At 39.7% G+C, this 15,496-nt stretch overlaps 1 protein-coding gene across 4 annotated transcripts in view; it reads left to right on the top strand.

The window, feature by feature from the left end:
- lilli (AF4/FMR2 family member lilliputian) overlaps positions 1 to 7,099 on the top strand; it is a 115,566-nt gene extending 108,467 nt beyond the window's left edge. For all 4 annotated transcript variants that reach the window (XM_089256807.1, XM_089256809.1, XM_089256808.1 and 1 more), the window contains 6 exons: positions 2 to 3,295; positions 3,507 to 3,695; positions 4,553 to 4,633; positions 4,732 to 4,897; positions 4,968 to 5,118; positions 5,623 to 7,099. In XM_089256807.1, coding sequence (XP_089112933.1) covers positions 2 to 3,295; positions 3,507 to 3,695; positions 4,553 to 4,633; positions 4,732 to 4,897; positions 4,968 to 5,118; positions 5,623 to 5,753 — 4,012 coding nt within the window. In that variant the 3' untranslated portion in view covers positions 5,754 to 7,099. The remainder of the gene's footprint in view (position 1; positions 3,296 to 3,506; positions 3,696 to 4,552; positions 4,634 to 4,731; positions 4,898 to 4,967; positions 5,119 to 5,622) is intronic.
- The last annotated feature ends 8,397 nt before the right edge of the window (positions 7,100 to 15,496 follow it).

Below are 15,496 nucleotides of genomic sequence, written 5' to 3'. Positions count from 1 at the left end.
GTCGATCGGCTGGCAACAGCAGCAACAGCTCCGAGTCGGACTCCAGCGAATCGGGCAGCGAGGCAAGCAGCAAAGGTGATACGCAGCAGCAACAGCAACAACAGCAGCAACAGCAGCAGCAGCAACAACAGCAGCTGTTGCTCCAACAACAACAGCAGCAACAGTTGCTGCTGCAACAGCAACAACAACGGCTCGCTGCCAGCGCCAATGGCAGCAAAAAGAAATACAGCCAAACGATAATTGCGAGTGGAGCGAATACAATCAGCGGGTTGCTCACGTCGAGCGGCTTGGGTGGTGCTGGTGCTGGTAGTGTGGCAGGTGCTGGTGGCGCCATCAATTCCACGAACAACACATGCAGCGGCGGTGGCTCAAGCGGCTCCTGCATGGGCACCATGAGCAGCTCCAGCTCATCGAACAAGACGCCTTCGCCCACGGACAGCAATCGCTGGAATCTAAGTCGTTTCTTTCCCAAGCCAGCGAACCAGACGGCCGCCGAGAGTGTGTCGCCGGGCGTGGCCAATGCCATGGGCAATGTGAGCATGAAGGTGCCCGGCATCCTGCCAGGCGGTGCACAGATCATACCCGAATCCATCGACGTGACCACGGCGATTGTGAAGAACGAGAAGCTGCACGACGAGCCGCGGCACGTGGACGACGACGAGGATGACGAGGCGGATGAGCAGCATCAGCAGCAGCAGCAACAGCAGCAGAGATATGGCTTGAGTGTGACTGTAAAAAAAGAGCAACTGGAGCAGCAGCAGCAGCAGCAGCAACAGTTGCTGCTACAACAGCAACAGCAGCTGACGACGGAGCAGCTGGCGCTGGCGGGTGCCTTGCCAAAGAACCAAATCAAACGCGAGTCCCGATTGTCCGACTCCGGCAGCGCCAGCAGCGGCAGTGGCAGCGGCAGCAGCAGCTCCGACAGCGCCGGCGGCAGCAGCGAAGTGTTGCAGATGCCCGGCCCGGGCGAAACCCTGCAAATACCTGGCGTACCTGCGGCGATAACAACGGTGCTGCGCGTGCCGCCGGCAATGCAGCACAAGGTGCAGCCCAATAGCGTCACATTGACGCCCATTGGGCCGCTGCCGGCGTCGCCGAAGCCGCGGCAAAAGAAGCCGCGCAAGAAGAAAATGTCGGCGGCAACAGCGCCGCTGGACTCCAGCGACGAGGACGAGCCGACGGCCAGCAGCAACAAGAAGCATGCGCTGGAGCTGGCAGCAACAGCAGCAGCAGCGGCTGCCGCGGTGGCGGTGCCGGTGGCAGCGGCGGCGCCAGCGATCAAAAAGGGACGCGGCCGGCCACGCAAGCAGGCACAGCAACAGCAGCAGCAGCAACTCCAGCAGCAGCAGCAGCAACAGAGCGGAAATCTGAGCAGCGCCTCGGCGAGCAGCTCGCAGGCCAAGGGACCAACGTTGACAGCGGCCAAGAAGCCGCTGGCCAAAGGCAGTGTTGGCAACAGCAACAGCACGGCGCCAGCAACAGTTGCTGCGGGCACACGCAAGCGTGAGCACAGCAGCAACAGCAGCTCCAATAGCAATACGCCCACCAAGAAGCCAACAGCAGCATTTGCCACGATTGCGGCGAAGCTTGATCGTGCCGATGCGCTGAGCAGCGAAGACGACAGCAGCAGCAGCAGCAGTTGCAGCAGCACCAAGTCGAGCAGCAGCAGCGGCAGCGACAGTGAGACGCCAGCAGCAACCACGGCAGCAGCAGCGTCGACAGCAGCAACTGCTGTAGCGGTGTCCGCACAGAATCCCGCCAAGAAGCGCATTGTGAAAATTAATAAAGTGGGCGTGGCCAGCAACAGCAGCAGCAGCAGCAAGGCGAAGCGTCGCTACAGCGTTGGTAGCAGCAGCAACAGCAGCAGCGGTAGCAGCAGCGAAACGGAAGAGCAGCAGCAGCAGCACAAGCAACAGCAACTGTTGCTGCTGCAGCAGCAACAACAAAAGCAGCAACTGCAGCACCAGCAACAATTGCAGCTGCAACAGCAGCAACAACAACAACAGCAGCAATCGCTGCTGGGCCACTTTGCGGCTGAATCGCTGCCGCAGTCGGCGCAGCGCTTGAGCAGCAGCGACTGCAGCAGCAGCAGCAACAGCGACAGCAGCAGCAACAGCAGCGGCAGCAGCAGCAGCAGCGACGAGGACGGCGAGCATCGCAGCGGCAAGCGCAAGAGTGATAAGAAGAAGATATGCACACTGACGCGCATCTTCAATCCCAAAGAGGGCGGGGCCAAGAAACAGGGTCAGGTTGTCATCATCGATCAATCCGAGGAACAGCAGCAACAGCAGCAGCAGCAGCAACAGCAACAACAGCAGCAGCAGGCCAAAGAGCTTAAGCCGCGTGCCACGCCCACACAGCTGCTGGGCGCCACACTGGCATCGCCGGCAAGAACCACCACGCCCCACTTGACCTCGCTGATGTGCAAAATCGATCTGAGCAAGCTGGCGCGAGTGCCGCCCGAGTGGTACCAGAATAGCTACAGACTGTACGCGGCTGATGGACAGCATCAGTCGCAGCACCACCACCAGCACCACTCGCAGCAGCACCACCATCAGCCCGAGAGACTGAAGACGCAGCAGAACGGCCATCTCAGCAGTCGTTCCGCCGAGGGCGCACGCACGCCCAAGGATCTGCAGCAGGTGTACACGCCCAACGGGTATGTGAGTGGTGCGGCAGGTGGTGGCGGTGCAGCGGCTAGCAAGCTGCTGGGCGGCGTCAAGCACGAGCATGGCGTCAAGCCCGAGCCGGAGCTGGAACCCGGCTACGAGGGCAAGTACAAACTGAACAGCGTTAAGCAGGAGTTCATGCTCAAGCAGGAGTTGCCCGCGCGTCGACGCAAACGCAGCTCCAGCTCCAGTTCGAGCCCCTACAAGGAGAAGAAGCGAAAAAAGGAGAAGGCCGAACAGCTCAGCAAGGAGCTGCTGCCCGTGCCGGTGCTGCTGCCTGCCAACAATCACGAGCGATTATCGCGCGACAAGCTCGAGCTGCTCATACAGCAGCAGGAGAGCGCCGCCAATGGCAGTCCCAACAAGTTGCAGCAGCAGCAGCAGCAGCAACAGCAACAGCAGCAATCGCGATTGTCACAATCACAGCAGCAACAGCAGCAGCAACAGTCGCTGTCACAGTCCACAGCTGCGGCAGCAACAGTTGCCGCTGTGCCCATCCAACTGCCAACCACCTGCAGCGAAGCGGTGCAAACGACGCCGCCACCAGCAGCGCCCCAGCCAGAGCCGCGTCTCATCTATCGGTCCCACTTTGACAAGGAGGAGGAGAACGAAAGCGACGATCTCAGGTGAGCAATGGTCAATGAGATATATCGAACGAGCTGAGATTGATCTAGGCAAGCCATTTCCCAACGGGACATACTCCAAGCCGCAATCTTTTCTCTCTGAGAGTTAGATCTAGCAATGATAGTCGGTTTGGGTATTTCCCAGTTGGGCTCTCTCTCTCCTCTCCCACTCACATTAATGCGCTCTTTTGCTAATCCATCTTTCTCTTTATAGGAAAAACGACTTTCTGCTACAGGAGGCGATCAGGCGTAAGCGTGCCGCCGATTCGGAACGTGATTCGTTCAGTCAGATGACGCTTTACCTCGAGGCGATCGTCTACTTCCTGCTCACCGCCGATGCCATGGAGCGGTGCAACATGGAGGCCACCTGGACCATGTACAAGGACACCCTGTCGCTAATTAAGTGAGTAAAGTGTGGAGCACATCTAAACAAAATTATAAAAAAAATAATTGTTATTTTATATTTAGTATTTTTATAATAGCTATGAAGAGTTGATTTTGTTATAAAAAGTTAAGAAACAATCATAGGATGAAAAAATAATTATATTATAGTAGAGATTTAAAATATAGACAAATATGAAAATTAAATTATAATATTGAGATTACGAACATAGATATATTTTTTAAATATTAAAAAAAAAATTAATTAAATTCAAGCAAAAAAGATTTTAATTATATAAAATGCAATATTAAAATATAATACGTTGAGAATGAATTCAACAATTAAATTTGTTTGGTCATAATTAAGAAGAATTAATTATATACAAATCTCATTAACTTTGGAGAACATTTTAAAATATTAAAATTTGAAGATTTAAAATATAAGCTTTAAAAAAATATATATATGTATTTATATTCATTGACTGATGTCATTGATGTCCAGTCAAAGAATATAAATAAATATATTTTTTAAAAATCAATTTATATATATTTTTGTTTGCCAAATTTAACTTTTTAAGGTAATTATTATTTTTTTTTTTTATTAATTCTGCAAATCTTAAATTAAAAAAAATTACACTGCTTAATATATAAATATTGAATATTTTGAGAACTAATTAGATTATATTCAATATATAATTAGATTAAATATTCAATATTTTATGAACTAAAAACTTTTGATAGAATTAATACAAATTTAATAGAATCTAATTTATTTAAACCAACATTATATATTCTTTTTCATAAATTTTTTAAGTATATATTGTTTATTATTTTTCAATTGTGTACATAATTGCATATTAATTATTTGTCTATTCGCAGATACATTTCCTCGAAGAATCGACCGTATCAGCTGTCAACGAACGGAAATCATGAATCGCACAACATTGTGGCCATACTCAGGTGAGTAATATCTCTTGATAAATAGATGAATTACTTTATTTAACTTTAATCTATCTCTATCTCATTCTCTCCGACTCTCTCTCTCTCTCTCTGTTCAGTTTGCGCTGCCAATCACTGATATCCTTAAAGCTTTACAAATTGCGACGCGTCAATTGTCGTGCAATTATCGCCAGTTGTACCGAATTTTTTCGCTCTGGCAGGGGGGATATACTGAATGGCAATACGCCGTCCTCCATATCACCATCGAACTCAGTGGGCTCTCAGGTGAGACAACAATTATAATTACAAATATATAGATATTAATAAATTGTATGCATTATTCGCTATCAATTAGGGCTCCGGTTCGAATACGCCGCCTGGCAAAATAGTGCCTCAAGACATACACAATATGCTGTGCAAGCAGAATGAGTATCTCACCTATGTGAACAGCGCTCACGAGCTGTGGGATCAAGCCGATCGTTTGGTGCGCAACGGCAATCATATAGGTAATGTAAAGCCCCTTAACTATACAAATATATAAATATATATGTATGTAACTGCTTGGATCATACTATTTGACTGACTGATTGACTGCTTGAGTGCTTGATGAACGAACGGTTCAAACTGAAAGCTTGGGTGCTACAGAATTGGGTGCAAGAGCAGCTCAAACCAAGAAAGTCCTTTAGCATTGTCCATTTATATGGTAAATATATATAAACAAATATTAACTGTAGAATATTTACAAAATATTCCAAATATTGTTTATATAAATTGCCTTGTTTATGGTACAAATATGTGTTTCTATTTAAATATATATATATTATTTTATAGATAATATATATAGAGATTGTATTTATAAATATTATATATATATATATAGACACCTCAAAAATTATCTCAAATATAATATATATATTTTTTTTTTATATATTTCTTTATTATTATTACTATCATATTTTTGCACTCGCATATTAATTGTGTTTATTTTGTTTTCCTCTAACTCTATGCAGACTTCATACGCAAGCTGGATCATGAGAATGGGCCTTTGACGCTGCACAGCACCATGCATGAGGTGTTTCGGTATGTGCAGGCGGGGCTTAAGACTCTACGCGATGCTGTCTCGTATCCCCAGTCGCAGTAGCGATAACAGCAACGCCAATATCAACAACAACAACAACAACAACAACACCAACAGAAACAACAACAACAACAACCGCAACAACATCATCATCACCACCAAACGTGTCTAAATGAAAGTCAGGCCAAATTAGCAACTATTATTAATACTATTATTATTATTATTATTATAAATTATAATTATTATTAAATTGTATACTATAATATATAAAGCGAACGGAAAGCGTCAGCAAACCAGCTACTAAAATTAAGTTTAGAAAAGAAAAAAAAAACAACTTCCAACAACTGCAACAACAACAACAAGTTCATACAAAGTTACTCTTTTTTATGCACATCATTTACTTATTTCCTTATGCTCAATTAATTACGTTTGGTTTCTTTATATATATGCTTTTCGTTAGGCAGTTTAAGCATTGTATTTATGCCTAGTTTTAATTGATATTACAAAAAAGAAAAAATATTAAACTAAATCAAGTTACTCTTCTCTTAATACATTTATATATATATATTTATGAGTATATATATATATAAACATGTTTTCATAGCTCGTAAACATCAACATAAACAAATTTTAGTTGAATTTTTTTGTTTTTGTATGGCACAGAAAAAAATAAAAAATGGCTTTTTAATATTTAAGTTAGTTAATTTTTCTTTGTCGTTTGCACATACATATATATATATATATATTTGTATATATATATTCTCGCTGGCCAAAATTGTCATATGCGCCTTAGAAAAAACAACAACAACAGCAACACTTTTTATATGTATATAAGCTAGAACCAACAACAATTAAGTGAAAAGCAAAAACTAAACTAAACTCTAATGCAAAAAAGAAGCAAATTCTTAAAAAATGTAATATTAGTATGGTTTTCATTAAATTAATTTAAATGCAAATTTTTACTGTTTCATAAGTTTTAAAAATGCGTTAAAAACACCCACACACACCACAACCACACACACACACTATATTATGTAGTTATATATACTGATTATGTTTTGTAATAATATTATTGATTTTAAAACTAAAGATTCTGAAAAGAAAGCAATCACGTTTTTAGAACAAAATTTCATGAATGAAAGAGATATATATATGTACATAACTATATATATATATATATACATATACATATTATGTATTTAAAATATATCTCATACATATGCAAAAGTTTTTTGATTTTGTTTTATTTTTACTTTGTTTGCTTTTAATTATTTTTCGCCCAGTTTTTGTGCCTGAAGACTCACAAAAAATATCAAGATATATATTCATATAAAAACAGACGCATCAACTAATAGTGCATTAGTAGTTCTTAAACGAGTTCAAATTAAAAAAATGAAAAATGAATAAAACAGCAATTTAATCAATAATAAAAAATAAAAATCAATGACCCCGCCCCTTTTGAAAACAAAAAACAAAAAGTATGAAGCGAAATCAGCCAGTATACAATGTACATACATATATCCGACATATACATGCATATATATATATATATACATATACATATATTTTTTAATATGCCAAAGCGAAAAATCAAGTTGTAGTCGATAAGCCGAACATCGTATTAAAACAAACAAAAAATGCAATAAACTAATTGTAAGTCGTTGATCTAAAAGTGACAAATGGGCAGCACTGTTTTGTGCCCAATGGGCATCACTTTGGCTTGGTGTGACGGCGAAGCAAAGCCAAATCGAACACAAAGAGAGAAGCAAAGCAAAACGCAGCGAAAAACAAAACTCGAAAATCAAAGCGAAAAACGTAACGAAAAACAAACTAAAAGGCATGCAGAAAACAAAAGGTAAGCAACAATTTAACACACAAATATACATATATTGTGTACTTAAATGAAACAAAATGTGGTTCTGGGGAAACAAAGCATTAATCTTTCAAAAAAAACGAAAAAAAGGAATTACTAAAAACCAAAATAACGTAGTCAAATTTTAAGTTATCCATTCATATTAAAAGCTAAATTCGGCGAAGACGAATTTTCAAATGCCCTTGCAACTGAGTTGCATATAAATATGAGATGCGAGATTAATTTGGTCAAGAAGTGACGGAGTTTATATTATATTTCAATATTGAATACATTGTTCTGCTAATTGGCTAGTTGAATAAATGCAAAAAAGCTCAGAGTGCAATTTTATAATTATTATTTTAAAAATCATTTAAAAAGTGAAATGAGTATATTTATTTGGTTCACTCAATATTCGCCTTACAGGTCATGTGTGTGTGTGTTTTTTTTTCTGAATAAATATTTTGTTTGAATTCAATGGAAAAGTTTTTTATAATACATCGCTCAGAGGTTTTTTTTGTTGTATGTAATATTATTCAAATTATTATTTTGATTATTATTATTTTATTATTTAATATTTTAATACTAATTTATTTTAATTTCCTGAAAATTTGATTATATTTATTTCTAAAATTTTAATTAAGTCAGTGCAGACTAAATTCTGAATATTTTAAAATAAAATCATATGAATAACTGCTTTTGCATATAATAAAATTGTATTTTAGTTTAATTTTTTTGTATAAAATTGATGAAAGCAACATTTTTATTACTGTTGCAGGGGCATTTTTTTTAAAAGTAAATAAATAAATTTAACAAAAAAGCAAATGAAACGAAAATATATTAAATATCGTAAAGCGCAATTTTATTGTGAGCAACTTAAATTTGTAATTATTAAATTTAAAAAAATAAATATTAAGAAATTTATACATGCCTATATATATACAATTATGCATGCATATACGTATATGCATGTGTGTATATATGTATTGTTAAACATTTTCAACGCTGTAAATAAAATGCAAATTTATATTTAATAAAAAAAAAACAAAACACAAAAACAAACTCACAGACAGATTAACACAGACAGACACAGACACGGACACATACATACATATTAATATGTATATCGATAATTATATACACACACATGAACATAAGCATACAAATATATATACACACTTATATATAAATATATATATATATTTTTATATATATACAACTAAAGAGAAGTAGAATCAGAGGCAGGAAAAACCTTAAATTATAGTTAAATTTTTCAAACAACAACAAGAAGCAGCAATCTTGCAGTAAATATTATAAATAATATACAGCAAAATGAAAGATAAGATAAACAACAACAACAACAACAACAACAATATGAAACGAACACATGCGCCTAGAGGATTTAAGATGCGAAGAAGAAGCATAGTTAATAATTATATTTTGTTAAGCGTTATTGTAGTGCAAAATATAAGCAAATACAAAATAAATAAAACAAAAAAATGAAAACAGAATTAAGTTTTAAGCTGAAGTTAAGCAACAAGAAAAACAAAATAAGGTAAAAACTGAAAAATCAACAATTGATAACAAAACGAAATCGTTCATTAACATAGTAAAGGTAACAAAACAACTTACGTTTAAGTAATAAAAATATATATATTATATATTTTGTACAAATATAATTAATAAACAAGACGAATGAGATATGAGATATGAAAGAAAAAAAAAAAAAAAACAGCAACCGCAGCAGCAAAAACCAAGTACACTTATTAAAGTTTAAGCAAAACAAAAACAAACAAACAATTTAATATGCAATTACCGTAAAAGTAGTTGATAAATCAAAATAAAAAACCAAAATTGTAACATTTAAAAAGAACCCGAATACTTTTACTTATTCAAATTGCGCGCGCACTTTTGATTCTCGCCATTTGTGTGTGGCGCTGTGCGCAATTCGCCGCACCGCCACCTCATTCTGTTGGTCAACAGACTTCTGTTAAGTTTAACAGCACAATATGCAAAAATTTGCAGGCGCTGTTAATATTAAGCACTGAATGGATTTTAATGATAAATTTAATAATTTACAGCGTTTCTTTCATATTACATTTGCATTAATTTTTATTTTTTATAGTCAAATAATAATTACAGAATACTGTTAGCATGGAATGTTGGCAAAAATAACCGTTTCCAGTGCTGTAAAGTGTAGCGTGGCGACGAATTTCACATTTTCCAATACCCACGCGCAGTTTTTCGAGTCAGTGCGCTGCGCCACAAGCTCAAGTGATTTTTTTGAATTGAATTGTTTTCTCGTTTGTTTTGCCTATTTTATTTAATTTTGTATTATTTTTTGTTGAAATACTTTTTTTTTTGTGCTCTACGTTCTATATATAATTGTGTCAAGCTTGCGTTGTATGTAGATATATGTACATAAGAGACACAACAGAACGCAGTGCAGCTTTTAGCAAGAACTTACTCAGCATTTGCTCGCGCGCCATTTTGAATTCGAACTGGTGCACGTGATTCACTTGATTTGCTTTGTTGCTGGTGAACATGAAACATCAACGCAATAACAATGCGGAGGAAAAGAAGAGCGAGTTACCAGGGCCAGCAGTGAGCCGTGTAACTAAAACTCAGCGACGCCGGCAGCAGCGACTGAATCAAAAGCGTCGCGAAGCTGAATCAACAGCAGAGCCCAAAGACTGCGTCGCGCGCTCGTTAGCAGAACCAGAAGCCTGCGTCACCCGCTCAGCAGAAGTCAAGGCAGGAGATGGGCAGAAGAAGAGAAAAGCCGCAAAGAGAGAGCGCCGTCGTAAGCGGCGAATTCGTAAACGTAAATCAAAACGAAACGAGACGGCGGTCAGCATTGACTTAGTGAATGATGTCCAACTGGGCGACTCAATGGACTCTTCGATAGACTTGCCATTGGAAAAGCCGCCACTATCACTATTGGACATTGATGAGTTGTTGCTCACGCCAACGCCATCGCCATGGCCGACATTGTCGTCCACGCCAATGTCAACGCCGCCGTCGAATGTGGAGGCAGAACCGAACGCGAATTCGACAGCAGTCAGTGAGGAAGTCGAAAGACCACAATGGCGTGTGCCAATAGGCGAAGAGATTGCCATTAAAAAGGCATCTGAACACCAGTTGAAGCAACTTGAAAATGAAGCAACTGATCAGACTGACTGCGAACAGTACCAGGCAGCTATATGGTCATCCGAGACGTTCCAGCCGTCAACCAATTCCACTAAGAGCGCGTGGGTGGGAAATTTGAATGGGATAAACAAGGATATGTCTTCATATGCTGGAAACGATAATGTGCAGGCAACTAGTTATACCCAAGGCATGTTCAATACTAACAACATCCACAATAACAACAGCAACATTGAGAACAACAACAACATCGAGAACAGCCCAAATTATTATAGCAACAACAACATCGAGAACAATCCAAATTATTATAGCAACAACAACATCGAAGTCAACAATAACATTAATAACAGCAACAACAATCACAGCGTCGAGTACAACAACAACATCGAGAACAACCAAAATTATTATAACAACAATGACAACAACATTGAGATCTACAACAACAGCAACAGCAACAACAACATCAACATCAAGAACAACAACATCGAAAACAACCAAAATTATTATAGCTACAACAATAACAACAACATGAACAACATCAGCTATAACGCTTGCTATGTGCCACAGCAGCAGCCGCTACAACAACAACAACAACAACAATACTTGTATCAGCATGAGCAACAATATCAACATGGGCAGCAGCTCGTGCAACCACAGCACCATCAATGGTATATGCTCGGGCAACAACAACAGCAGCAACAACAGCAACAACAACAATGGTGCCAGCCACAATGGCAGTACCGTGAACAACAATCATGGTGGCAGGGCAACCAACAGCAACAGCAATGGCAGCATCCCCAACAGCAACAACAACAATGCTGGAAACGCCACCAACAACAGCAATGGCAGCATCAGGGACAACAACAATGCTATCAGCGCCGTCAACAACAACAGCAATGGCAGCCACAAAGACAACAGCAATGGCAGCCAAATATGCAGCAACAACAACAACAATGGCAGCAAAATGTGCAGCAACAACTACAACAACAATGGCAGCAAAATGTGCAGCAACAACCACAACAACAATGGCAGCAAAATGTGCAACAACAACAACAACATTATCAACATAATATTGGGGCTCAGTGCATGAAAATCTCCTATGTTCCAAATGTTATTTACACTACACGTCAGGCTCAGGAGCACGCTTTCCAGCATTGCAATTAGTAAGGTGAGTCTCTGGAAGTTATTTTTTGTTTAGCGCCTCTGATCGAATTCATATACCCCTCTGTTGCACGCATATTTTCAGTTTACAGTTCTGAGAGGCAGGAGTTAGAGCTGTTAAAAGCTGGCATAGGTTTAGCAAGGACTGCTATAGCCCTTTGTCACTTAGGCCTGGTCAATATGAAGCAAACAGTTCATAACTGATGACAAAACATTTTCATTAAAGTATAGAATTAGAATTATTTTTTGCATCTTTATGAAATCACAATAATTATTCATAAAAAAATAAATAGAAGAAAATTGGAAATGGCAAATGATTTGCATTCGATGTGTGCACAGTTTGACATGCACTGGCCACTGTGTTTACTTTTGCAGAGCTCTGGCAGTCTCAGTCACACACACACACATAAGTTACACATACGTAATAAGTATATGTTTATATGTATTTGCATGTAAACACTTGCTGCTTGCGCCACATAGGCAACCACAACAACAGCAATAGCAACAACAACAAAACAATGCACGGAGCTTGCTGAGAGCGTTTTTGTGTTGTTGGGGTTGGGATTGTGGTTGGGGGTTCAGTAGAAGTGCAACTTCCCCCGCACAGAGTTCAATGGTCTTTTGACACAAATGATGTCAAGTTGAGCTTCTTGCTGCCTGGTGCAGTCGGTGTTCGGCTATCGGCTCATTTGCACGCCGCTCACTGGCAGCACTAGCAGCAGCAGCCGCAGCAGCACCAACATCAGCCGCCGTTATAACCCAGCTAGCAAATCCTTTGTGTTTCTATGTTTTACTGTTTGTTTGGGTGCCTCTTTAACTGTTGGGCCAACGATGAGTCTGCTGCTGATATGCGGCCGGCTTCTCTCTAAAGCTCTCTCTCACTCACTCACTCTCTCTCACTCACTCACTCTCTCTCGGTCTTTCTGCCCTTCTTTCCCCGGGCAGAGAACCTACCGCAATTTGTTTCGTGTTTGTGTCGGCGTCATCGCTGCATTTCCTTGTTTATGTTTTGTATCCAAATGTAGGGTATTCGGCTAAGTGCTGAGGCGTGAGTGAGAGAGTGCGAGAGCGAAATAGAGAAAGAAGCACGTATACTGAGAGGAGAGCATGTGCAGTACCGTTGTATTGTTGACTGACTGTTGCAGCGAGTGCGGTTCTGCTGACGCTGTTGGCGCTGCTGCTGGTGCTGCTGTACCTGCGCATTCGGCGCTGCAGCTTTTTGTTATTGTTGTGTCGTTTCATCTTCCGCTTCTTCTTCTCCTTTTAGTATAGCATATTTCGTGTTGGCTGCACAGTGGTGCGCAATGATCTCAAATAATTTATTGAGAAAGAAAAAGAAAGGATATTATATTTGCAAATTAAATTAAAAGAAATTATTATTTTAGTCTTTATAATTTAATAGATTCATATCCTATATTTCATATATTAAATATTTACTTTCACATTGAACATAGAATGAACTCTACTTATTTAATGAGAATTCATTTGATGTGTAAATATGCAATGTCTACATAAAACAAAGACGGTAACAATAAAATTAAATAGATATTTACAATAATAAATAATATATATTTTATATATTTAAATATCAAAATAAAAACATTAATCTTCATTTACAATTATGTAAATATAAATCTTCATTCAATTCAATAAATCTTCTTCAATCAATTGCGTGAATTTAAAATCCACTACAATTAACATTTTGTTTACCTAATTATTAAAGCTCAGCTTTAATGCTTTGCTCCACTGTTCGGTTTAAAAACTACGCAGTTTTGTTTCAGCTTTCGCCTCGTCCGCTGTGCCGAGCAACTGTACAGCTCAATAGGGAGAGAGTAGCTGCAGCAAATGACTGCGCTGTTGGCGTTGACGTCGACGTTTTCGTTGTCCTGGCTGCATTTGTCCTGGCGGCAATTGAACACTTTAATCATTTAGTTCTTGCACTCTCCGGCAGCAAGTTGTGTTTTTTGATTATCGTCGTATCGTCGTCGTTTATAAATTGTTGTATATCGGTATAATACACACATCTAGCATACTCACATAATTACATACACACATACATACATATATATACACATATGTATGCATCGTATATTGTGTATATCGGTTAAAATCTACAATTTTGTGCGTGTATCTTAAAACTAATTTAAAGCGAGCCTAAAGTTCCAGTTTTTCTCAAAAAATAAAAAGTGAAGAAAAGCTAAATTTGTGTGGAAAATAAGTGAAGAATAATTTTGCGGCGGTCTCTCTATCTCACTCTTGCACTCAATCAAATGCAACTAAAGTAAGCAATGGTTAACTGAAAGAAAAATACTGTAACTGCGAAATACTGTGAATTCTCGTTGCTGTTGTTTTGTGGTTGTAATTGCATATTAGCATGTAAGGTGCCCACACCCATGGTCGATTTTTCACATTTACATGAACACACACGCACGCACACACACATGTATGTGTATGCACACTGACGATAGTAAAAACTTGGCTCAATGGGCTGCCCAGCGTCTCTGAGCGCATTTCTCTATACTTTGCTGACAAATGCCGCCTACACACACACACACACACACACACACACACACACAAACACACACACAAACACACACGTAGCCGCATACAGCTACGTTTTGTGCAGCGCCGGGTGCAGTCGACGTTTAACCTAAAAAACGCAGTCGGCGTTGGCGTCGCTGCTTGCAGCTAAGCGCGCTCTTTAGCTTACGCTCTCCCGCTCTCTGTGTATTGCATATCTTGAGGCGCGCTCAGCTGACAGCTGCTGCCGCTGCTGCTAGTGCCGCTACTGCTGCTGCTGCTAGTGCCGCTACTGCAGCCGTTGACTGCGCTGCGGCTTCCTTTGCTCTCTTTCTTTCAATATTTTCATTCTGCCGCACCCAAAAGCAAAGCGGCCTGGCTATCCTCACGCTGTCTGATATTCCTTCTTTCTCCTATTTCATCATCGGACTTCGGTTGATTTTAGCTCTTGCTTTTGCTGCTGCCTGCTGCTGCAAGGTGTGTCACTTTTTTGTTTTGTTCTTACGGTTTCTAGCCACTTTGCATTGCATGCCAATATGGGGTGGAGGGTGTTGAACCGTTAGAAAGCAGTGGCCCTTGCCATATCCTTTGCTTTGTTAGCGTCAATTAAGCGGAAACAATTTTAAACAATTTATGAATGAAAATTGCCGGTTTATGTTACACTATTTTTATGGGCGGTGCAACAGAAATGGGCGTATTCGACTGAAAGTGTATTCAACTCGGTTTTCGGTGTCATTTTGTTTTCCGTGCAAAACAGCCTAAAACGATGGAAATGATTTTAATTAATTAATAATCCTACAATTTTGACAATTGACCCCAAATATTTAAAGATTCTTTTTGTAGTTACAGATTCTTTTGTAGTTTCAAATGTAATTAATGTAATATATATCCAATTCGATACTAATTATATATATGCAAAATAATATATATATGGAAAACTTAAAGATTTTATCTATTTCGGATAAAGCCTATCAATTACCATAGCTAACTTCTTAGTTAACCAAAGGAAATATTCGTGCTTAAACTTTTTCAAAATTAAATCAAACTGTATATATATATATATATATATGTATGATTTCTAAATTTTGTAAAGAAATCATAAAAATATCCAATAACGATCTAATACATA

The sequence above is a fragment of the Drosophila navojoa genome, chromosome 3 (assembly GCF_054131105.1).
Source record: "Drosophila navojoa isolate 15081-1374.11 chromosome 3, UAZ_NAV_1.0, whole genome shotgun sequence".
Taxonomy (NCBI): Eukaryota; Metazoa; Arthropoda; class Insecta; order Diptera; family Drosophilidae; genus Drosophila; species Drosophila navojoa.
The sequence above is the reverse complement of the archived record's forward strand: the minus strand, read 5'-3'. Positions and strand labels throughout refer to the sequence as shown.